This window comes from Lepus europaeus, chromosome 11, assembly GCF_033115175.1.
Source record: "Lepus europaeus isolate LE1 chromosome 11, mLepTim1.pri, whole genome shotgun sequence".
NCBI classification, from domain to species: domain Eukaryota; kingdom Metazoa; phylum Chordata; class Mammalia; order Lagomorpha; family Leporidae; genus Lepus; species Lepus europaeus.
The window spans coordinates 1414933-1440056 of NC_084837.1; the positions used below are offsets into that span (position 1 = coordinate 1414933).

The 25124-nt window shown below is 54.9% G+C and overlaps 1 protein-coding gene across 1 annotated transcript in view; it reads right to left on the reverse strand.

The window, feature by feature from the left end:
- AGBL1 (AGBL carboxypeptidase 1) overlaps positions 1 to 25124 on the reverse strand; it is a 599820-nt gene that overhangs the window by 273876 nt on the left and 300820 nt on the right. The window contains exons 19-20 of the mRNA XM_062204897.1: positions 18447 to 18576; positions 4899 to 5030 (exon numbers count right to left, since the gene is read on the reverse strand). Coding sequence (XP_062060881.1) covers positions 4899 to 5030; positions 18447 to 18576 — 262 coding nt within the window. The remainder of the gene's footprint in view (positions 1 to 4898; positions 5031 to 18446; positions 18577 to 25124) is intronic.

A 25124-nucleotide genomic window follows, 5' to 3' on the forward strand; every position in this document is an offset into this window, starting at 1 on the left:
GATAGTGATGGAGGCACACATCCGTGCTTGTTCTCTGTCTGACGAGGAAAGCGTCCACGATTCTGGCAGTATGCGTGATGAATTCTTTTAGCGGCTCCATATCAGGAACAAGAGTTCCCCCTCCTAGTCTGTTATGAGATTTTATTTTGAATGAGTGATGAATTATGTCATCTGATTTTTTGCATATATCACAATCATGTAGTTTTGGCCATTTTTAAAAATCTACAGTGGGGATAAAACGTTTAAATGCTTTAATATTAAGCCAATCTTGCATTCGTAATATAAACTCCACCTTGTCACAATGAACAATCAGTTCTACATGCTAGTCAACCTGATGTGTTGGTATTTTGTAAAGAAGTTTTGAATAGATGTTTGTAAGAGACATTAAGTTGTAGCTCTGGTATCAAGGGAACATAGGCCTTATAAAATGAGTTTGCAAATATTTCTTCTCCATTTTCTGAAAAAATTTTTGATTACTTTCATTAATTCCTTAAGAATTTGGTAGAATTCATCAATCAAGACTTCTGTTTATGGGAAGATTTTAAGTTACTAATTCATTTTCTTAAATAAGCCTTGTCAGATTTCCTGCCTTTTTGAGTCTTGGCTACTTGGACCCTGGGAACCCAGCTGTCTGTCAGCAAACACCTATCAGTGAGTCTTCCCTCCGTGCTGTGTGAGGACGGTAGTGATGCCTCTTCTTTCAAAGGCTGCTGGTTTGCCTTCTTTCTTTCTTAGCCCAGCTGAGGAGTAATTACTTTTGTTGACCAATTCAAGAAACTGAATTAGCATTCGTGGCTTCTACATTGTTCGTGTGATTTCTGTTCATGATTTTCAACTTGACTTTTGTGCTGTTCTTTCTGATATTTGGCTTGGGATCCGTTTCTTCTGCTTTGTTTTTCCTTTGATTCTGAATGTGGCAGCTTAAATACCTTTCCAAAAGAAGCACTGAAAACTACAGATTTTCCCCAATTTAAAATTTAAAATTTCCTTTAAATTTTATTAAATTCAAAATATTTTCCAGTTTCCCTTTATGTTTCTTCTCTGATCCATTAGCTGATTTTTTAAAATACTCATTCATTTATTTATTTATTTGAAAGTCAGAGTTACACAGAGAGGAGAGGCAGGGAGAAAGACAGGTCTTCCACCCAATGGTTTGCTCCCCAATTGGCTGCAAGGGCTGGAGCTGAGCTAAATCCAAAGCCAGGAGCCAGGAGCTTCTTCCAAGTCTCCCACAGAGGTGCTGGGGCCCAAGGACTTGGACCATCTTCTACTGCTTTCCCAGGCCATAGCAGAGAGCTGGATCGGAAGTGGAGCAGCTGGGTCTCAAACCAGCACTCATATGGGATGCCGGCACCACCAGTGGTGGCTTTACCGGCTGCGTCACAGCGCCAGCCCCTGTCCTTACTTTTCTAAATCTTCAAGTTGCATCATTAGATCTTTAAATTGAGATTTTTTAAATCTAAGAACTTAATGCTATAAGCTTCCCTCTTAATACTGCTTTTGCTGTCTCCCAAAAGTTTTGATATATTGTGTTTTCATTGCCATTTATTTCAAGAAAATTTTTTATTTTCTTTTTAATTTTTTCAATGACCCATTGATCACTTAGTAGCAAGTTGTTTAATTTCCAAGTATCTAGGAGTGTTCTAGTTGTCGATTTCTAGTTTCATTCATTTATGGTCGGAGATGATATACATGATACGATTTCAATCTTTTTTGAATCTGCCAAGACTTGATTTATGGCCCAACACGTGATCTACACTAGAAAATGCTTCATGTGCTGGTGAGAAGAATGTGTGTTCTGTAGCTGTCAGCTGAAGTGCTGCGCACATTTCTGTTAGGTCCATTTGCTCAATCGTGTGCTTCAACTCCAATGTATCTTTATTGATTTTTTGTCTGAATGATCTGTCCATTGATGAGAGTGGAGTGTGGAAGTCAACCACTGTTATATTGGAGTCTTTCTCTCCCTTTAGGTCTAACAGTATTGTCTATAAATATCTGGGTGGTCAGTGTTGGGCACATACATATTTATTATTGCTATGTCTTTTTTTTAAGATTTTATTTATTTATTTGAGCAATAGTGACAGACAGAAAGAGGGAGAGACAGAGAGAAAGGTCTTCCACACACTGGTTCACTCCCCAAATGTCCGCAGAGGCCACAGCTGGGCCTATGTGAAGCCAGGAGTCAGGTCTTCCACGCGGGTGTAGGGGCCCAAGCACTTGGGCCATCTTCTGCTGCTTTCCCAGGCCATTATCAGATTGCTGGATCAGAAGAGGAGCAGCCAGGATCTGAATTCGGGATGCCGGCATCACAGCCGAAGGCTTAACCTGCTGCACCACAGCACTGGGCCCGTATGTCTCCTTCATCAAAATATGATGAACTTCTTTATCTCTTCTCACAGTTTTTGATTTAAACTCTGTTTTATCTGATATCAGGATAGCTATGACTGGTCCTTGCTCACAGATCATTAAAATGTCTATACTGCCTAAAACAATCAACAGAGTCAATGCAGTCCCTACCAGGAGGACAACAGCGTTCTTTACAGAGTAGGACAAACAATCCTAAAATCCTAGAATCACAAAAGGACCAGAATAGCCAAAGAAATCCTGAGCAAGAAGCATTAAGCTGGGGGCATCACAATACCGGATTTGAAAGCATAGCACAAAGCTACAGAAATTAAAATAGCTTCGAACTGTCCTAACAACTGCTGTAGATCAATGGAACCAAACAGAGAGCCCAGAAATTAACACACATACATACAGCAAACTGATTTTTCACAAAAGTGCTCAGCCCATACAGTAGAGTAAGGATAATCTCTTCAACAAACGGGGCTGGCAAAATGGAATGTACACATGTAGAAGAATGAAATTAGATCCATACTTCTCACCACATACAAACATCAACACAAGGTGGATCAAAGACCTAAATTTAAGACCCAAGACTATGAAGTTGCTAAAAGAGAATGTAGGGAACAGTGCAAGATACTGATGTATGGGGTGACTTCTTGGACAAGATCCCCAAAGCTAGGCAACAAAAAAATGAGACCATACCAAACGAAGAAGGTTTTGCACAGCAAAGGAAATGATCAATAGAGTTAAGAGACATCCAACAGAATGGGAAAAAATATTTTAAAACTACCTACCTGACAAAGGATTGACACCCTGAATATGTCAGCAAATTTAAAAAAAAATCTCAAGAACAACTAAACCAATCCAGCTGAAAAGCAGGCAAAGGGCTTCAACAGACAGTTCTCGGAAGAAGTACAAGTGGCCAACACATACATGATGAAGTGCTCAACGTCACTAGCCATCAGGGAACTGCAAATCAAAACCACAATCAGATATCACTTCAACCCTGTCAGAATGGCTAAAATCCAAAACACAGAAAGTGGCAAACGCTGGCGAGCATGTAGACAAAGAAGAACACGTACACACTGTTGGTGCGAATGTGAATTGATGGAGCCCCTGTGGAAAGTGGTGTGGAGATTTCTTAAGAAACTAGAATAGACTTGCCCTAGGACCCGGCAATCCCCCTGCAGGGTACACACCCAGACGACGTGAGCACACTGTGTCTGCAATGCAGGGACCTGCACCATCCTGCTTAAGCAGCAGTGTTCACAACAGGCAAAGTCTGGAACCAGCCCGAGTGTCCATCATCGGTTGAGTGGATAAAGAAAGTGGGGCATATCTACACAGTGGAATGTTATTCAGCTATGAAAAATTAAATGCTACCATTTTCAGCAACATGGACGTGCCTGAAGGAAATCATGTCAAGGGGCTGGCGCTGTGGCGTAGTGGCTAAGGCCACCGCCTGCAGTGCCGACATCCCATGTGGGCGCCGGTTCAAGTCTCGGCTGCTCCACTTCTAATCCAGCTCTCTGCTATGGCCTGGGAAGGCAGTGGAAGATGGAGTAGGTCCTTGGGTCCCTGCACCCGTGTGGGAGACCAGGAAGAAGCTCCTGGCTCCTGGCTTGGGATCGGTGCAGCTCCAGCCATTGCAGCCATTTGGGGAGTGAACCAGCAGATGGAGGACCTCTCTCTCTCTCTCTCTCACTCTCTCTCTCTCATGCCTCTGCCTCTCCTTCTCTCTCTGTGTGACTCCAACTTTCAAATAAACAATTCTTAAAGAAAAAAAAGGAAATCATGTGAGTAAAATAAATCAGACCCAGAAAGACAAACACCACATTACCCCTTGTATGTGGGAGATAAAATTTAAAAAATAAACAAGAAAGAAAGGAAAAATAAAGAAATGTCTGTGCACATCAGTATTGCTGCAAACAGTTTTCTAAAACTTTGTGTTTTTACCTTTGTCAAGTAAATGATTGGGAAAGTTATACTACTACAGTTTTAAAGTCATACGTGACTACTTTAAAATTGATTGTGTATGGATTAAATGGTCATTTTCCCATTCAATTATCGTTTTATAAGCATTGTCTATATTCCTACTAAAGTAGGATGTTTTTGCTTTTTACTTGTTAAACTTATTATTCTGTATTAAGCCTTTTTACTGTAATGTAACTTTAAAATATTTTATCTCAAAAACTAAAAAAAAAAAAAAAACAACAACAAACAGAAAGGGAGGAGTAAAGAAGGTGGTGGTGGGGGGGAAGAAATATCATTCTGCTCTTAGAGTTGTCTCTACAGATCACACGGAGTCTGTCAAACACTGATTAAAATAAAAATCGGGGCTTCCTGTCTGTGACTCTCCTGTCCTTCTCACATCCTGGAGAACACAGAAGCAAAGCTCCGAGGAGAAGCCCTGATTCAGCCAGAGGGGAGGGAGGTGAGCGTCCCCAGCCTGCTTGTATGACAAGCCTACGTCAGGAAGACAGTGGGTGCGCGCAGGGCTCGACTGTGTTCGTGCAGTCGCTGTCCCCCTGCGGTGGTCCTCCGTGACTCACTCTGTAGCTGACGTCCTCCGAGAGATGAGCGGTGCCCACCGTGCACGCTGCCTGCCACAGGGTCTCCTTGATGCTGCACCCGTAAAGGAACACGTTCTTCTTCTGAGAGTGGCCGTGGAAATCGCAGAAGACCTACAACAGCACACAGGGGAGAAAACAGACAAGCTCAGGGGCGCTGGGCTCTCGGATGCTCACAGTTTCTCAGATGGATACCGTCTACTCAGCGGAGCCAACCGTGTGGAGCCGCTGGTGACCTTGGGAAGAGCCGTGGACGAAGGCAGCTAGCCAGGTGTTGGGCTGCACGGGAGGTGAGGAAGCGTGAGTCATGGACAGCTCTCTTGGGGAATTTACTTGAAAGAGAAAATAGGAAAAAGAGCATTTGAAAATATACGAGTGCGTTAAATAATTTAGTCAACAGGAAAGATCTGTTTAAGAGGACTGGAGTGGCCTTTCGGCCGGAGCCGGCATCTTCCACTGACTGGTCAAGATGACCATCAGAGGGGAAAGACAGGCGCACGTAGCCGGTGCATCCCCAGGCCATGCAGGACACACAGAGTCGTTCCTTTGCCCACATCCATGGGCGTCTACAAGAAAGGTGGCATGGTAGACACCCAGGGGACAGTGCTGCTCCCAAAGGACTTAAATAAAAAAGGAACAGAATAAATACACAGAAGAGAAGCTAGTGGATCGCTACACCGTCCCTCCAGGCTCTGACGTGGACAGGACGACCCAGTGACACTCGGCAGCTTGGATTCCGGGCGATGCTCCACTCGCGCTGCAGACTGGCCATGACTGCCGTGCGGGTCATGAGGCCCACGCCAAAGGCAGAACCTGAACTCGGGACGTGCTACACGCTCTTCCTGTGTCTGAGGGGCAGAGGGAAAAGGTGGACTCGCACAAGGGCTGTTCGAGCTGCTATGGAAGCCTGGCAACCATGGAACTGTTCATACTCCATCGGTCAGACGCTAATTGGCGGGGCGGCTTGTCCCCCTGTGGGCTGGCTCTTCAAGTCACAGGTCAGAGGGCAGTGATGTGCAATTCTGTTAGCAAAAAGAGATGCTAATATTTGAGAGAAGTCATAAAATATTTAAAAATGACCAGAAATTCTTCCCAACCCCTTTGCAACTACGTTCCGTCTCCACGGAGAAGACTGCATTTCTCCTCCCCCCACCTCGAATCTGGACTTGGCCGCGGGACACCCTTCGCTCGACAAACGTGAGCACAAGTGATGCGGGCGCCTCCATGCTGGGGCTGCCTCCTCGGCGTTCCTGCAGACCCGGCCCAACAGCCGGTGAACACGCATGGCCAGCCTGCCGGGCGGGGAGACACGCAGCCGAGTCTTCCCCCACTGGGCAACACCAGCCCGGCCACCAGACACGTGAGTGATTCCGTCGTGGGCCACCCAGTCGTTGCCATCCCGGTTCAGCTCAGAGGAGTCACCAGGTTAGCTGGATGGGTCTCACTTCCAATGGTTAGAAGAACGCACAGTGTCGTCCAGTCCCAGGCCTCACAGTGCCTGTCTCCCACACAAAGCCATGACTACAGCCACCTGTCCTTTCAGTCTAAATGCAAGGGGTCTTGAACACTCATGGGAAAGGCACACCATGCACCAGATGTGCATGGACTTCAAAAAGAGCTTTGTACGCAAATGAACTTATTTCTTAATTCTATTTTTCCATGAAATGTCTGAAGTACCCTCCCTTCTGCTCCCCTCCATTCTACGTGAAAGTCCTACCCCTCCCTGGGCAGGAGGCACCACGCGCAGCATCTGGTCACAGGCCACACTCGCAGTCCAAGGCCCCATTACTGTTTCCACATCCATGAACAACAGAGGAGAGTTGTCTCCCTCTTTCTCACCTCCACACAGTGGCCGGAGGAGGAGACAATACCCCAACGACACGCACGTGTGCAAGGCGGTGAAGGGGCTAGAGAGCAGCCCCTCACCCACGTGGCTCTGACGGGCTCATGGGCAGACGGTGTGAGGCTCCTGAGGTGGGAGGGGGTAGGGGCTGATTGGGCCTTGACCCTGCTCCCTGTCAGTAGCTCTCCAGCATCTTCCCTCCATGAATCTTTACTCTGCCCTTAGGAGGCGCTTATTGTCCCGTCGTCCTTTGATGAAAAGAACTTTGGAGAACACAGCCTTCTGTGAGGCCAAGCACCTATCGTCTCTGATTCCCGATGGAGAAACTGGAGACCCAAAAGTCATGCTGGTCTCAAAACTCACAGTCCCTTTGACTCACAGCACTAGAAAAGCCCTGGAAATGAAAGCAAGATGATAGGTTTTGATTCAAAGATGATAATTCATTAAACGTGAATGCCCAAACACACCAGTTGGAGGGGAGGCACTGGCACAGTGGTTAAATGCCGGCACCCCGCACTGCAGTGTCGGGTCCAAGCGGTTCTTCCTACTAACGCACACCCTGGCAGTCACCAGGCGATGGCTCAGGGGCCTGGGTCTCAGCCACCCCGGTGGAGAGCCAGATGGCGCTCCGGGCTCCTGACCGGTGGGTGCAGCCCTGGCAGTTCAGGCATCTGGAGAGTGAACTGGCAGGAGGACAACCTCTCTCTCCATTTCCAGTAAGTTAGTTCTTAGAGATGAAGAATGTCAGGTCGATAAATGAGCAAGATCAAGGATATTCTATCTACAGGAAGTCACTTTAAATATAAAGGCGTGGGTGGGTTAAAGGTAAAAATGTGTAGAGAGACACTGTGTGCAAACACTGCTCCCAGCTGGGCTGACTCTATCACTCGTCGGAGGAAGCAGATCCCAGAACAAGCATTCCCTGAGATGGCTGAGGTGTCCACGGGCAGGTGCTAGCCCTTGACCCCTGCTATCCTGGGATCCCATGATCTCACCAACATCAAAGACCCACCCCCACAGAGCCGGCCTTCACAGAGAGCCCCTGCAGAGCCGCGCCAGGGTGAAGACGCCCCCTCACTGGCGCGTTTCCCACGGCCTCGGTGCAGGCGGCACCTCGAGACCCCGTGGGCAGGACGGACGTGCGCAGGCCTCCTGAGAGAAGTCCAGTGCACGTTCCCAACTTCCGGAGACCGGGCTCTCTCTTCACACCAGCGAGGGAAGCCCGGGCACTTCAGCCCTGCTAAATGTGGGCAGCTGTTGGGCACAGCACTCGGTCAACCCATTAAGCTGTTAGCTACACCTCGACTGCTCCAGCTAACAAATTAAGTGTGGACTGTGCACGCCTGCCAGGGAAGTCGGCCAAACCCGGCGTTAGGTTCTGCCCTTAATGCATCCTTGGAATCCGTCCCTACCCACACTGTCCAGGTCTCTGACGATTGATGTTATCAAAGTCTTGCGATTCTTTTGGTGTGCAGGCTGTTTCCTCCAGGGGCAGAGTGTGCAGCTCTGCTCCGATCTGCTGGTGTTTGATCCCATTATGAGCGCAGGGAGCAGCGAGGGCCAGTTGTGCTGGGCCTTGGAGAATAGGAGCACCTCTTTCAAAGCACCTGCCCCAGGGGAGGGGATCACAGGATTTCCAAGCAGAGGAAGAGCAGTGGCCCCCTCAGTCCCCACTGGCAAGTGAAGCCCGAGTGATGTTCTAGTCTGCTCTCGAGAGCGGGCCCTCAAATATGAATGAGCTGCAGAATAACAGAAGGGCTTGTTAGAGCCCAGCGCGGAGCCGTGACCCAGACACCCTGCGGTTCAACAAGCCTGCAGTGGGCCCGAGAATTTGCATGGCTGACAAGTTTGCACAGTAAAGCGACCCCTCTAGTCCCAGACCATCCTGAAAAGCTGCAGCCTAGGGGAACCAGCAGAACAATTACCTGGGGCGTAATCCTTGTGTCATGAATTTTCCACCAACCTCTATCTCGCACACCGCAGGTTCTCTCTGTGAACAAACACCCACCATGCTTATGAAAAGTGTGCAAACAAAGTAAGGCTTGTGTCTTAGCAACAGATATCTCCACAAATCCTGAAGCTCTGCCTCCTTAGTGATGGGGCCCCAGGAACGCTGAAGGCACTGGAGAAGAGGGCGTCCTTCCGCCCTGGTCCCGCAGGCTCCGAAAGCCGAGATAAGCAACAACTTACAGACCTCTTCACTCTGGGAATGAGCGCGGCTGGCCTCCGCACTCAGAATACAGGCGATGGGGACATTGTTCTGCCAGTTGCTCAAATGATATCCCAAAAACAAGTGCCTGTTAATTACAACAAACACACGCTCCTCAAAGAGCAGGGGTCAATGACAACCAAACCGTCAAGTTATTTCAGTTAGGAAGCTTTCTCTTTCCTACTGGAAGATTTAATATTCCCTTCCAGCAAAATTATATACCAGGCACTAGCAGATGTGTCCAGTTAGGTGCTCCAAAACCCACAGGCTGATCAATAGCCTTACTTTGCTGCTGCTGCTTCTTCTTCTTTTTTTTTTTTTTTTTTTTTTTTGGACAGGCAGAGTGGATAGTGAGAGAGAGAGAGACAGAGAGAAAGGTCTTCCTTTTTGCCATTGGTTCACCCTCCAATGGCCACTGCGGCCGGCGCATCGCGCTGATCAAAGCCAGGAGCCAGGTGCTTCTCCTGGTCTCCAATGCGGGTGCAGGGCCCAAGCACTTGGGCCATCCTCCACTGCCTTCCCGGGCCATAGCAGAGAGCTGGCCTGGAAGAGGAGCAACCGGGACAGAATCCGGCGCCCCGACCGGGACTAGAACCCGGTGTGCCGGCGCCGCAAGGCAGAGGATTAGCCTATTGAGCCACGGCGCTGGCCTTACTTTGCTTCTTCATCCAGCAAATTTCTCCTGGATGCCTGCTAAATTGAAGAGAGATTAAAATTGTAATATAACACAGCACCCTCCACAGCAACAGTAACAATGACAATTTATGGAAGACCACAAAACTGCAGATACTGTGCTGAAACTTATAATTGTGTATAAAAATCACGTAACTTACATAACTCTGTAACACTGCTCAAAACCTACATTTTACATAATGAGCAAGAGTTCAGATTATCTTATGGTGAAGTTGGTGCTATTCTTTTTATCCGCTTTCCATGGCTAAGACCACAATATTCGATGAAACAAATAATTTGTCCAAATTTGCACCGCTAACAAGTGTGCGAGGAAATCTGCGAGCCGCACTCTGCCCGGGGCCGGAGGCAGTGTTTCCAAATCCTCCGGTTCCTGTCCTGCCTGACACCGGAGCTGCGGTCACCCAGGCCTATGGCCTGCGGACCACAGCGCGAGCGCAGCTTGGGGCCTCTGGGAACTCTACTGAGGGCAGTGTTCACACCGACTGGACGCTCAGGAGGCTTCCTTGTGGTGGTCCTGGGATCCCCCGGGGGCTTCCGCAGGAGCTGGGTTTCTGAGCGACAGCTCTCCAGGCAAGAGAAACTGGGGAGGGTTGAGGAGCTGCAGCGCAGAGGGGAAGGGGGTGGGTCTCGGCCATGTTTCCCAGGGCAGCGGTCAGACGGTGAGTGCGCCGTGCACCATCCTAGGGTGTGTGGGCGTCTGCCGGCCCGGTGAGGGCGGCTTTCCAGTGTCTGAGGACGGGAGAGCTGGGGACGGACTAGAGGGACTGAGACATTGTGGCCTGGCTCAAAGCACAGCCGCAGGTACGTAGGGAAAGCGGGTTGTGTGAGGGTGTGGAAGGAGCTAGATGCTGAGAGGAGGAGGTTAACAAGGGAGCCTGGGCTTCCAGGTTAAGCGAGTGGGCGGTGGCTGTGTTTTCCCAAAGGCGAGGGACCTAGGGAACCACGCAGGTTTGAAGGCCACGTGAGGGGCCACTGAGCTTCCTCTGAGCTGCAGTGCTTGGTTCTGAACTTCTGGCCCTTGGCTAACCTGATGCTGTGTCTGTCTCTTCGTCAGCAAAGCGTGCAGTGCAGGTTGGCTTGGGATTGGGACATCAGACGCTTCTGCATTTCTGGGGGACTTTTCCAGTGAACACTCGCCTGAGCTGAACGGGCAAGGTTAATTAATTCACGCGGACTTGAGTTCCATTGTTTCTTGCTCAACAAGGAGGCTGAGCTGGGCCACATGGCTCCTCCCACACTTCCCACTCTTTGCCCTCCCTGCCTTGGTCCCTCTGGGGTTCCTCTGCCCGAGGTCCCCCTCCATCTCCCACACACCCTTCCACTGCCCCATCACTCCCCACAGCTCGCCTACCCCTACGGCGCTTCTGGCTCTGCTCTGCCAGCTCTGAGCTGCTGTTTTCCATCGCTGACATCTGAGTCTCACTGCTGCCTCCCAGCAGCGAGCTTTGTGCAATATTTTATCACTGCCACGGGGAATGTGCTAGGAACCCCACACAGTGACACCTCCCACTAAGCCAACCAAGGCCCACGAAGGCACTAGAGGGTTCAGCCTGTGCCCAATATCGTGCGAGCTCCGCGTGGAGCAGACGTCTCTATGAGGGAATGACGTTGGCAATGTGTTCAATTCCCTTCCAAGGGCCCGGTGTGCAAGACCACATCCCCCAGTTCTGTTCTGCTTTCACTGACTACCACAAGGTCCCTGAGTATCCACAGGGGTCCGGGTGCAGGCCTGTGCAGACGGTAAGAGCCTCAGAGGCTCAACTCCTCTCTGTAACCTGGTGCCGAGTTTGCACACAGCCCATGCACGTCTCCCACATCGGTAATCATCTCTAGGTGGCTCACAGCAGCTGGTACCAGGCACGTGCTATGTAAGTGGTGGCTATGAGGACTGTTTCGGGGATGACCGTATGTTTATAGTACACGTGCAATTTATTTTCAAACATTTTCAATCCATGGTTGAATGGGTCTGAGGACGGGAGGCCAACTCTGCTCTCCCCTTCGCTGTGTTTCCCCTGAGCTGTCAGCATATCTGGTCACGGCTGAAGTTAACCACAGGGGTCAGGGCAGAATCGACATTTTAACTACCTGAAAGGGGATTTTATGCTCTGCTCCCTTTGCAAAACGAGAGACTCTCACTTAAACTGGGCCATTATGGGCCGAAGTCCCAACACAGCCATAAAAAGCAGCCTTTCCTTAACTACCGGCTTTGTTCCCTCCCGGTGGCTCACCGGGGCGCCAGCATTCACACTGACCTCGGCAGAGTGCACGAGTAACCGACTGTTCACAGACCCCCCACGGCGGGGTCTCTGACTGTGTGCAGGAGGAGACCGTCCCTGTGGTGTGGATTAAACCCTCTGCCTTCCAAAATATTTCCACTGCGCTGCAGGAGCCCATGTCGAGCCAAGCACGGGATGCAGCGGAAGACGTGGCTTTACTTTGCCACTAACGTCTTCCCACTGATCACCACCATCTTAGCGCCTGCTCTTGGGTGCCTGATGCACGCCTATCAGAAAGCTAAGACCCCTCACACATCCACGCTCAGCGTACACAGCCCAGAAGGAGGCGCTACCCCCGCTCTGCCTCTGAGGTTCAGCTCCCAGCAGGCTTAAAGGACATGACACCGCTCGCCCTTGGCCACTCCCTAACCACAGACACACTGTCTCTCACAGTAAAACGCGTGAAGACGCTGGACTCTGCCATGGTGAGGACCAACATAAACATAAGAAGGCTGTCAATCAGTGAGATGCTGGGCTGCGGGAGGTCCCCCATAGCGGCTTGCTGCTGAGCCTGGCCAGTGTCATCTGTGGGCGGGAAGACCATTCCCAGCAGGTGCCTCTGCAGCTGAAGCTGTCCCCGTTCCCGGCTATCCACATGGAGCCTGGACTCCAGCTTGGACACAGTCCCTGCGGCCTGTCAGGCTGGGCAGACCTCGGCTTCTGTCCCAGCTGCCGACTCCAACACCCACGGCGGAAGCGTCCCCCACCACTGTGTGCCAAACCCAGCAGGGCAGACGGGCTCTCAGGACCTCGGACTTCACCGGAACAGGGGAGTGAGACTGGTCCCTTTGACCTCCAACCAGTTCCCACATTGTCTGGTTAAACCCTCGGGTGGGGGATGGATACTCACCTTCTGCCCTTCCCACCCTGTGCACATCCAGAGGTCTGCCCCTCTGCCTCCGTCTCAGGATTTTTTTTTTTTTTTGACAGGCAGAGTTAGACAGTGAGAGAGAGAGAGAGACAGAGAGAAAGGTCTTCCTTTTTCCATTGGTTCACCCCCCAAGTGGCTGCTACAGCCAGAGCGTTGTGCTGATCCAAAGCCAGGAGCCAGGTCCCTCCTCCTGGTCTCCCATGGGGTGCAGGGCCCAAGGACCTGGGCCATCTTCCATTGCACTCCTGGGCCACAGCAGAGAGCTGGCCTGGAAGAGGAGCGACCGGGACAGAATCCGGCGCCCCGACCAGGACTAGAACCCAGGGTGCCGGCGCCGCAGGCGGAGGATTAGCCTAGTAATCCGTGGCACTGGCCCCCCGTTCAGGATTTCAATCCTGTCCGTGAGGACTGGCTGCCCTGCCCCTCACCCGGCGCCCTGGACTAGAGTGTTGAACCCTCCAGCCATGAGCCTTGCTGGTGACCATGACCGCCCTGCTCCACTCGGCCTTTCCTGTGACCACGGCTGCCGCGCTCCATTCACTCAGTCGGTGCCCTCAGATCTCCAAGCAGGCACGTAGAGGACTCCCCAGGAGGTCCATGGAAAACGGGCCTCAGCAGCCAAGCATGCTCTCCTCGGACTCCCAGGGCCCCCTGTGGCTTCATCCCTCCCAGGGACAGGACTCGGACAGGTCAGCTCCTCTCGCCGGACCTCCTTCCCTCACTTCCAACCTCCCACCTTCCCAAAAGTTGGAGGGAGCCCTTATCCAGGCAACAGCGGCCCCCTACCCCTCCCTACCCCGAGAGAAATGAAAGAAGCGAGTGTGTTAGGCGCCTCTGAAACACCTGCCAGCCCCCACCATGGCTCGCAGAGGACCCTGGATCCCCAGCCCTGAGCCACATGGACGTTCGGTACAGGACCCCCGAGCACAAGGGCAAGGTGCCCTTCACTTCGCCGCGGAACTTCACCCAGGAAGCTGGCAGTCACCCCCACGGAGCTGCTTTGTATCAGTCAGCAACCACCCAGTCATGGCGTCTGCTGGGACAGGAGCATTCAGCTCTACCCTGATGGCACGGGGAGGGTTCTGAATCACACACACACACACACACACACCTCCATTTAGCTGCTCTCAGCCAGAACCCCCGTGGGTCCCCGGACTGCGGCCGCAGAGTTCTGGGGTACTCTTGCCCTGACATATTCTCAGATGCAGAAAGAGGGGAGTCCTAGACTTAGGAACATTAGCACGAGTCAAGAAAAATAAGTAAAATTAGCAAAACTCGACCGTTCTTCTGCCCCTTCTGCGGAGCACAACCCGGAGAAAACCGAGTGCCGGGCCCGCGTGGCCGCAGCGATAGTTTAGGAGGGGACACTCCGTCCCTTTCCTTCTCCTTTTGTGCCTCTTCTAAAGAAGCCGATTAGCTAAAAACACATGCCTGAGGGACAAAACAAGACCAGAAAAATCATTTAAGTAGCTAAAAATTCTATTCCACCGGGCCCCAGAGAAAGCCACAACCAAAACACGCGCTCCCTCGCCGTGGCAGGAGGCCGCCGGGCTGCGTGTGCTGTAAAAGGAAATCAATCAGCCCTTCAAAGAGCAGTGCAGCCCTTTACCAACACGCGCTCCCACGGCGCGCCAGGAGCGCCCGCATCGATCCCTCGGCCTGGTTCTGAAGCCCAGCTGTTCACGGTGGCTCGAGGACCAGGCCAGCTGCCATGGGACACCGCGCAGGGCGCTGCCCTGGCCTCCCTGGCCTCGCGCCCTCTGGGCTCTACTCCACGGCAGAGGCCATGCGGCCCCCTGCCTCCAACAGGAAGCTCCGTACACAGGATTCATGCCCCCTGCTGGTTGGTGGGCGGCCCCTCTGCACCTCAGGGCTCTCCTTGGGGTCTTCTCGCTGGCCGATGGTCTCCCACAGTCTTCCTGCTCTGGGCGCAGATGTCCCCTTGTCCTGCCACGTACTTCTCCACACCAGTCAGTTTCATTGGGGGCAGCCTCCTCTGTCTTCCAGTTGCATTTTAAAGCCTTAGAACTTTGCTCTGGTTTATTGGCTTTTAATTCTCTGTATTTAGGTAAGTGTGTGCCTCCGGTGCAAAGCACAGATCTAACCCGCACTTCAGTGAGTCTGATGGACCCCGCGCCCTTTCATGCAATCCCCTTCCCGGGGGCAACCACTGCCCTAATTCCCATCCTCACAGTCACCTGTCCTGACCTTGAACCTCACATCCGTGGAGGCACAGAGATGCTGTCACTGGTGCTCGGAATCTTCCAGTCAACATAGTAGCTCTGAAAGCCACGCCTGTTAGCAGGTGCAGCACAGTTAACAGGTTTGTGAAAAAGGAGGGAAAGGCTCTCCCGTCTTCAAGCACAGATGGCCCCTGCAGCCTCCAGCCTCCCCAGAATCCTGAGATAAAGTGACCCAACCCGTCTGTGTGTCCCAGCAACATCTCCCACGAGCCTTTGTTACTGTTTTGTACCACACTGGTTTCTTTGCAGACCTGACTCCCCTTTCCATCAAAGTAAACTGTGAACTCCTCAAAGAAAAGGACAATCTCTAAAATTCTCCTCCTGTCCCTGGTCCCCGGCACGCTGATGCTACACACGCAGGCTGTGAATGGAGAGACAGTGGAGACTACTCAGGTGGGAGGGTGGGTGGACGGACAGACGATGGACGATGGGTGGGTGGGTGAATGGACGATGGGTGGCGGGCAGTCAGATGGGTGGGAGAAGCAGCATGTGAATACGGCCACATGGCCCACGAACTGAACGGCTTCTCTGGTCTGAGCAACACCAGCAGCATCTGGGCACTCTCTCCTGTGGCCCCACGGTCTCACGGGTGCTGGGCACTTGTGTTATCCTGTGTAGCAGCAGGGAGCCACCTGAGGGGCGTCTAGGACAGGTGAGACATCCTAACCGCCGGGGGGGACTTCGTAGCACTCCAGACAACACCGTCTACGAGATAGAGGTCGGCTGCAGCTGATCCCAACAATACAGCCCTAAGTCCGTCCAGCACAGTGGAGACCCCCGGGGCTGGACAGGCCGGGAGCTGAGTGAGGGGCAGTGTCTCTGCTGCCGGCAGGGGGCTGCTTCAATACGGCGTTGTGGGTGACTGGGAGGTGACGCCGAGCCTGCCAGAGAGCTCGGTGACACCGCGAACACATTTAGCGCTCAGCTGTTTCTCACCCACCTCTCAGATGGTCCCAGCAGGGAACACGTCTGCGGCTGTCATGTTTGTAGCTAATTAATGTTTATTTATATTTTTAAACAAGGCTTTCACCTGCCACGCTTTAAAATAAATGTTCCACTCTTCAATGAGAGACTGTCAGAGCGCAGAGGCTCCCTGTTCTGCTGTGAGCGGAACGCACGTGTGTTTACATGTGCAGGAGACGGTTCTCTCCTTCAGTGTCTGTGGCCTCCGGCAGGCTGGAGCTCCCCTTCCAGGCATCCCCTCTGAGAGGGGGCTCTGCTAAGCAGCTCCTGAGCTTGCCCCCAGCCCCAGCGGCGGCCAGCTGCCAATGCAGTGCCTTGCAGCCATGGGGGAGGGAGCTGCCACGGAAACTCCGCCCACCTCACCCGTGCAGACCCAGTGTTCTGAGGAAGAAAAGGCGAGCTTCGTCACCGGTGCAATGGGGGTGACCTACTGAGTGTGGCCCCCCTTTCAAGGAAAGGCAGGGCCCTCGGTGGGAGACGGAGAGCAGACTTCATACCCCTGGCTTCCGAGGGGCTCTGTTTCCCCGAGGACTCGGGCCATTCAGAGACCGATGCTAGCAGTGTGACAGCGGCCACCCTGGGCTTGCAGGGAGAGCTCTGGAGAGGCAGTTATTAGGATCGGTCGCATGGGGCCTCAGAGCTACCTAACAGACCCCCAGTAAAAATCCTGGACTCCAGGCTTTGGGGGGCCTCTCAGGCTGGTGCCGAGAGGGAAGTCCTGCCCAGACGCCCCCCCCGAAAGAGGACTCCCCGGAACCTGAACCTGGCTGCCCATGACCCCGCCATCCACGCCTTTTCCCTCTGCAACTTTCCTGCACAGACTCACTGCAGCCGGCTGCCACGGTTACGTACGGCAGCGCCCTGGGTTCTGTGACGGCTTCCAGAGAACCAGTGACCGGGACTGGTCTGGGGACCCTCAAAGGTGGCGCGCTGGAGGGAGGTGGACTCCAGGGTGGAATCCAACCTCTGCAGTGGCACTTCTGGTGGCCTCTTGGCAAACACTTGGCCGCTCCTCTCCCGGGGCTGCCTGTGCGCCGCGTATGCACCCATCTCCCAGCAGGCACCGGTGCACCGTTTGGTCACGCAGTGGTGGCGGTCACGGCGCAGACGACTGAGCTGGCGAATCCTGTGAGCTTCCCCACTCCCGGCTGCTCAGAGCAGCAGGGACTCTGCGTTTGGACACTGCACCCACGGGCGTGTCCACACTTTGCAGCCAGCATTTGCACGGCTACTTGGCTGCGCCTCTTCCTGTCTTGAGCCAAGGCCTCTGGTTTCTCTCATGGATCCCACGGCACAGCAGCCTTAGGAGAAAACCCTGGACACGTGAATACCTCGCACAGCGACAGAACCGCCTTGAGAATTCACTGAGCCCTCGCACGTGGACATGAACACCTGGAGATTTCTCCCAGTGCTGCTTAACAGCTGTGTGCATTCTCCTCCTTGCCCAATAACTGAACAGCCAGGCAAGTAAAGACCAAGAAAATGGGATGAAATAAAATTCCTTGCGCAGTTTTCACCAATGCGCACTGAACCCAAGGTTTGCCCTGTTGTGGAATGAACTGTGCTTCGTGGAGCTGCGACCCCTCATCCCTGGGAGTGCAGCCTTGCTTGAAAATCCATTCTCCACACTAGAGCTGAAGCCACAGTGAGGCCCTGCTGAGCTGGGGTGAGCCTAACGCACTGAGTGACGTTTATGAGAAAACGGGCATTGGAGACAGACACACACAGAGGGAAGACGGCCTCGTGGGGACGGGGGAGTCTGGGCTGGGGTCTCACAGCCGAGGACCAACAGTGCTGGCCACCAGCAGGACGCGTCGGGGGCAAAGGCGGCTTCTCCCCCGAGCAGACTGAGCAGCGAAGACCGCCGGTGTCCGGTGTTTTAGGACAAGCAGTGTGTGCTTGTCTGCTATGGCAGCCACAGGAAACCAAGGCAACGCCCCCCCCCCCCCCCCCGAGCTTCTCACCAGGGCTTGTGCCTTAGTCTGGCTTTCTTTTCTCTTTATAAATATTAATCTACTGTATTTAAGGGGAGAGAGAGAGGTCTTGTTTCCACTTGATTGTTTTCCAAACACCTGCTGGAGCCAGGAGCCCTATCCTTGACTTCCAAGTGGGTGGCGGGGGCCCAAGGACCTGCTTCCGGAAGCCGGCATCGAGAGCTGGGCTGGAGCTCGAACCCAGGCACTCCAATGTGGGATGCAGAGCCCCGAATGGTGCCTTAGGCACTGTGCCAGCCCCGACGTGTGGGCTCACTCTCCTGGAGGATGGAAGGAGCTGGGTGGGCAGAGACTCACCACGGGACTCCGGCCGCACCCCACCCCCACCCCCACCCTCACCCCCACCCCCACCCCCACCGTGTGGGCTCACTCTCCTGGAGGGTGGCAGGAAGTGGCCCGGAGCCAGCAGGTGCCGGGGTCAGGCGCGCAGCGACTCACCACGGGACGCCGGCCGACGCTGCCCAGGTAGTGGAGGAGGCCTTTGGCGTGGTACACGGTGGGCTGCCGCTGAGCCGTGGGAGACAGCCACTGCCTGTTCAGGTCTTCCCCCCACAGCGAGCACCTGTGACTGAACAGAAAACAATAAGCAAACACAGGTTAGAAGAAGACAACCTGAGACAATAAAGCTCGACCAGACAAATAAACTAGTGAGTCCAGCTTCCCTCGGACTTCTGTCCGTCGGTGTCGATTCCGGAAAGCTGCAGATCCACCCTTACGATGCCAAAAGACCGTGGTCATTCACAAATGTCGCTGCCTTAACACTGCACTGCTAGAGTGTCAGAGCGGGGTCTGGGAAGGGTTCCCCACCGACACATCCACGGAGGGAAATGCAGTCATTTCTCCAGGCTGCGGGCCCTTCAGTCCCATAGATAATTATCTGAGCTCATCCGTCACACTGGGTGTGTTGCACATGCTATTTCCAGCTGCCCATAGCCGTGCAAGGTAGATAGAGACTGAGGCTTAGGAATGACTGAGTGAGTGGCCCACGCACTCACGACCACAGGCAGGCTTTGTGCTGGGTCCTGTTGGCCTCTGACACTCAGGTCTGCTGTCCCAGGGCACTGCCGCCACCCCTGGCTGTGCAGGACGTGGTGAAGCCTGCCTCCTTCCAGAGAGCATCACAGGGTGTCAGACCTAAAGGGGGCAAGCGCGTAATTCACTCGTTTTGAGAACGGAGGTGTCTGCTCTCGGAGGCACCAGGCGGATTTGCAAAGGTGGCCCCACTGGGTAGGGGTGGCCTTGACGGCCACTCTGAGCCGGGAATCTCAGAGCCCGAGTCATCCGAGAGGCCCGCAGCCAGAGGAGGTGCTCCCTGTCCTGCCATGCCACTATCTCCCCCGCAGGGTTACCGAGCCAGGTGCTGCCACCGGCACTGCCAGCCCCGCCACCCCCAGGCTTCTGCTTCCAGCGTCCAGGGAGTCATCTGTGCTGGGCTCTCAGAGATGGGTCCTGATTTCCCAGGCCACTGCCTTCTACTCCTGCTCATTGCAATGGCATCCCGGGGTGCACCCAGTCAGAGACTTTGTAAAGCCCTTTCAGATGGGTTATTCTTACTTCCTTTTTTCCTTTTCCTTCCCTGTTAAACTGAGAGCTGCCTGGGGGGTGAGGACAGCTTCTTGGTTACCAAGAAAACCCTGCTAGGGAACGGAGTCAGAGCTGGCATTCAGAGCACCACGCAGCAGGAGTAAGCACTTGCGCATCCAAACGCAGAATCTGATGTGCTTCCTGTGTTTTCCACAAACAGCCCCATTTTCCATAAACCCTGGAGGTGGAAGCAGGCAGCTCAGCCTCCCGGCTCTCGGCGTGCTCATCTGTGTGCTCCTGAATTACCCTTAAACACCAGCTCCCTGCTGCGCGTCAGCCTCCTCACGCATCCCGGGGACTGAACATCCTCCGAGTGATCACTCATCCCTGATTTCACCATTAAAATATTTTGACTTCGAAATGGTAGGTTTACGCATCTTCCTCGCTGGCGTCTTTATTCCTTTTCTCCCTCCCTTCCTCTTTTTAGTGACAATGACATCGAGAAACAGGCTGATCTGTTCTGCCTGGCGACCGAGGAGGAAGGGAAGCGTGAGGCGGATCTCTGATGCCAACAGTGAGGGAAGGAGCTATGTGCAGACTTGGCCGAGCACCTCTGCTGCGTTCAACTAACTTCCTTCTCAAATTAAGGCACTTGCAGGTGCCACGTCCCAGGCCTAGGGTCTGTCTAACCCCCCGGGATGCCGCTTTGTAGGCACCACATCCCAGGCCTAGGGTCTGCCTAACCCCCCTGGGATGCCGCTTTGCAGACGCCACGTCCCAGGCCTAGGGTCTGCCTAACCCCCCTGGGATGCCGCTTTGCAGGTGCCACGTCCCAGGCCTAGGGTCTGCCTAACCCCCCTGGGATGCTGCTTTGCAGGCACCACGTCCCAGGCCTAGGGTCTGCCTAACCCCCCGGGATGCTGCTTTGCAGACGCCACGTCCCAGGCCTAGGGTCTGCCTAACCCCCCTGGGATGCCGCTTTGCAGGTGCCACGTCCCAGGCCTAGGGTCTGCCTAACCCCCCTGGGATGCCGCTTTGCAGACGCCACGTCCCAGGCCTAGGGTCTGCCTAACCCCCCTGGGATGCCGCTTTGCAGGTGCCACGTCCCAGGCCTAGGGTCTGCCTAACCCCCCTGGGATGCTGCTTTGCAGGCACCACGTCCCAGGCCTAGGGTCTGCCTAACCCCCCGGGATGCTGCTTTGCAGACGCCACGTCCCAGGCCTAGGGTCTGCCTAACCCCCCTGGGATGCCGCTTTGCAGGTGCCACGTCCCAGGCCTAGGGTCTGCCTAACCCCCCTGGGATGCCGCTTTGCAGGTGCCACGTCCCAGGCCTAGGGTCTGCCTAACCCCCCTGGGATGCCGCTTTGCAGGTGCCACGTCCCAGGCCTAGGGTCTGCCTAACCCCCCTGGGATGCTGCTTTGCAGGCACCACGTCCCAGGCCTAGGGTCTGCCTAACCCCCCGGGATGCTGCTTTGCAGACGCCACGTCCCAGGCCTAGGGTCTGCCTAACCCCCCTGGGATGCCGCTTTGCAGGTGCCACGTCCCAGGCCTAGGGTCTGCCTAACCCCCCTGGGATGCCGCTTTGCAGGTGCCACGTCCCAGGCCTAGGGTCTGCCTAACCCCCCTGGGATGCCGCTTTGCAGGTGCCACGTCCCAGGCCTAGGGTCTGCCTAACCCCCCTGGGATGCTGCTTTGCAGGCACCACGTCCCAGGCCTAGGGTCTGCCTAACCCCCCGGGATGCTGCTTTGCAGACGCCACGTCCCAGGCCTAGGGTCTGCCTAACCCCCCTGGGATGCCGCTTTGCAGGTGCCACGTCCCAGGCCTAGGGTCTGCCTAACCCCCCTGGGATGCCGCTTTGCAGGTGCCACGTCCCAGGCCTAGGGTCTGCCTAACCCCCCTGGGATGCCGCTTTGCAGGTGCCACGTCCCAGGCCTAGGGTCTGCCTAACCCCCCTGGGATGCTGCTTTGCAGGCACCACGTCCCAGGCCTAGGGTCTGCCTAACCCCCCGGGATGCTGCTTTGCAGACGCCACGTCCCAGGCCTAGGGTCTGCCTAACCCCCCTGGGATGCCGCTTTGCAGGTGCCACGTCCCAGGCCTAGGGTCTGCCTAACCCCCCTGGGATGCCGCTTTGCAGGTGCCACGTCCCAGGCCTAGGGTCTGCCTAACCCCCCTGGGATGCCGCTTTGCAGGTGCCACGTCCCAGGCCTAGGGTCTGCCTAACCCCCCTGGGATGCTGCTTTGCAGGCACCACGTCCCAGGCCTAGGGTCTGCCTAACCCCCCGGGATGCTGCTTTGCAGACGCCACGTCCCAGGCCTAGGGTCTGCCTAACCCCCCTGGGATGCCGCTTTGCAGGTGCCACGTCCCAGGCCTAGGGTCTGCCTAACCCCCCGGGATGCCGCTTTGCAGGTGCCACGTCCCAGGGCTCGGGTCTGCCTAACCCCCCGGGATGCCGCTTTGCAGGTGCCACGTCCCAGGCCTAGGGTCTGCCTAACCCCCCGGGATGCTGCTTTGCAGACGCCACGTCCCAGGCCTAGGGTCTGCCTAACCCCCCTGGGATGCCGCTTTGCAGGTGCCACGTCCCAGGCCTAGGGTCTGCCTAACCCCCCTGGGATGCCGCTTTGCAGGTGCCACGTCCCAGGCCTAGGGTCTGCCTAACCCCCCTGGGATGCCGCTTTGCAGGTGCCACGTCCCAGGCCTAGGGTCTGCCTAACCCCCCTGGGATGCTGCTTTGCAGGCACCACGTCCCAGGCCTAGGGTCTGCCTAACCCCCCGGGATGCTGCTTTGCAGACGCCACGTCCCAGGCCTAGGGTCTGCCTAACCCCCCTGGGATGCCGCTTTGCAGGTGCCACGTCCCAGGCCTAGGGTCTGCCTAACCCCCCGGGATGCCGCTTTGCAGGTGCCACGTCCCAGGCCTAGGGTCTGCCTAACCCCCCGGGATGCTGCTCCCTGCCCTGCCCTGGATTCTCAGCCACAGGCAGGGTTTGTTTTCCCCAGGTAACACTGACCGTGATTAAATCAGCCAAGGCCCTTTAAAAGCATTTCTATTTGTATAAATGAAAATGCGAGTGTTTTACGTGTCGGTCAGCAGCAATTCTGTGTTGTGCTCTCCACAGCTTCTGTCCCTGTGCTCCATGGAGACCAAGTGCAGGGCAGTGTCCGTGTGGGGACGGCCCCCGCGTCACCATGCAGCAGGAACACAGTTCTCCATCACAGCCCCCCAGACAGGAAACGCTGGGTCTGCACGGCAGCCAGAAGCAGCCGGAGCTTGGTTAAGATGACCTGGATCCAGCTCCCAGTTGTCACCAGTGTGGGGATCTGGGCTTCCCCGAGAGTCAACGTTCTCACGTGGGGAAAAGGTGAATATGCTGAGCCCACCTCTCCAGAGTGCGTCTGGGGATTCAGTGACACAGTCTCTGTTGTCAATACCCCCATGGAAACTCCCTGTGAAATCCCACCTACACCCAACACTAAGCCACACCTGCACCACGCCTGTCACCAGGGAGGCACGGCACAGCTCCGTGGCTCCTTAGGACACATAATCTGGTGGCTTCGCAAGCTGGGCAGAGGGACAAGAACCTTGGAGATGGGCCCCAGGCGAGACACACGGGCATGTGCGCTCAGTTGCTTGCTCTATCTAATTATTTATTTAACAGAGAGGGAGACAGAAGGCGGGGGGAGCAAATGCTCTCATCTCTGCTGGCTCACTCCCCAAGTTCCCACATCAGCCAGGGCCAAGTAGGGGCCAGAGTTGGGAGCTAGAAATTCAACTCGGACCACTCATGTGGGTGCCAGGGACCCCATCACTTGGGCCACTGCCTGCTGCCGTGCAGGGCACACATCACAGCAGGAAGCCGGCATCAAGAGCTGAGCCACGTGTGCGCTCAGGAACTCAGCGGTGGGACGTGGGTGTCGTAGCAGCTGGACCAACGCCCACTCTTGAGATCGGCTTCAAGCAGCAGAAGACCTGAGCGCACTAACAGTGGAGACAGTAGGGCTGAACAGGAAAGAATTCACCTAAGAACAAAACGCAAAGGAATCATCGACGGAATTCACTGGAACTCGGATGTTCTCACTGCACAAGGGAAGCTGGCACCGACGTTCATCCCAGTGAAGAGAAGACACACGGAAGCCAGGGCAGCTATCAGATGTGAACAGGGACAGAGGCAGTGGCTCTCCCGGGGGCACGCAGGGCCGTGTGGCTGAGGACCCCCCACGTGTGTGTGCGCAGGGCAATGGGGACGACAGTGTCTGCGATGCCTCTGGCTCCGGGGGCTCCCGGATCTCTGCAGTTGCCAATGGCTGCGGCAGCACTACACCTCGCTAAAGTGCTTCTCCTTTTAAAGCAAGTCCATTGGCTTCCAGTTTCTCAATCCATTTGGCATCTTTGTGTTAATAATGCCAGAGATGCAGTCAGGAACCGCTGCTGCATTTCCTGGGGATTTGTTTTAAGCGTTTGAAAACGAAACGCACTCGTCTTGTCCTCCACTGTAGCGTTTCTGAAATGACAGCCGCTCCCCCTGTGCAGGGAGAGTTAGATGGAGAGCGAGGGCTGGCTGTGACAAACTCAGGGCCTGTAATTTCCGAAAAGGGGTCACCCCTCAACGAGAGTCTGGAGTCCTGCTTCACTTACGAGAAGAAGAAAATGGTGATATTGGTATTTTTTCCACTAAAAATCACAAACTTACAAGGAAAAAGGAATCCACCTCCTTCTTGTTTCAGAGCTGAAGTCATTCGATCCAAATGGACCCTCCCTGTTTTTCAGAATTTAAGTAGAGGCTGGTTTAAGACAAAGTCTAGATGAACAAAGTGTGCCAGACGTAGGGTGCCCGGCCACCCCATTTGTCAGGAGTGTGGACGCAGGAGCTCACCCACCTGGATGTCAGGAGTGTGGGTGCAGGAGCCCACCCACCTGGGTGTCGGGAGTGTGGGTGCAGGAGCCCGCCCACCTGGGTGTCGGGAGTGTGGGTGCAGGAGCCCACCCACCTGGATGTCAGGAGTGTGGGTGCAGGAGCCCACCCACCTGGGTGTCAGGAGTGTGGACGCAGGAGCTCACCCACCTGGATGTCGGGAGTGTGGGTGCAGGAGCCCGCCCACCTGGGTATCGGGAGTGTGGGCGCAGGAGCCCGCCCACCTGGGTGTCGGGAGTGTGGGCGCAGGAGCTCGCCCACCTGGGTGTCGGGAGTGTGGGCGCAGGAGCCCACCCACCTGGGTGTCGGGAGTGTGGGTGCAGGAGCCCGCCCACCTGGGTGTCGGGAGTGTGGGTGCAGGAGCCCGCCCACCTGGGTGTCAGGAGTGTGGGTGCAGGAGCTCACCCACCTGGGTGTCGGGAGTGTGGGCGCAGGAGCCCGCCCACCTGGGTGTCAGGAGTGTGGGCGCAGGAGCTCGCCCACCTGGGTGTCGGGAGTGTGGGCGCAGGAGCCCGCCCACCTGGGTGTCGGGAGTGTGGGTGCAGGAGCCCGCCCACCTGGGTGTCAAGATTGTTACTCTGAAGCCTGGACACTCTTGCATCATAGAAACCCTCAGCAGATGCAGACTGTGCTCTCCCTGCCCAGGTCCTGCATCTGGGAAGTTCTGCAGAGCTTGGATC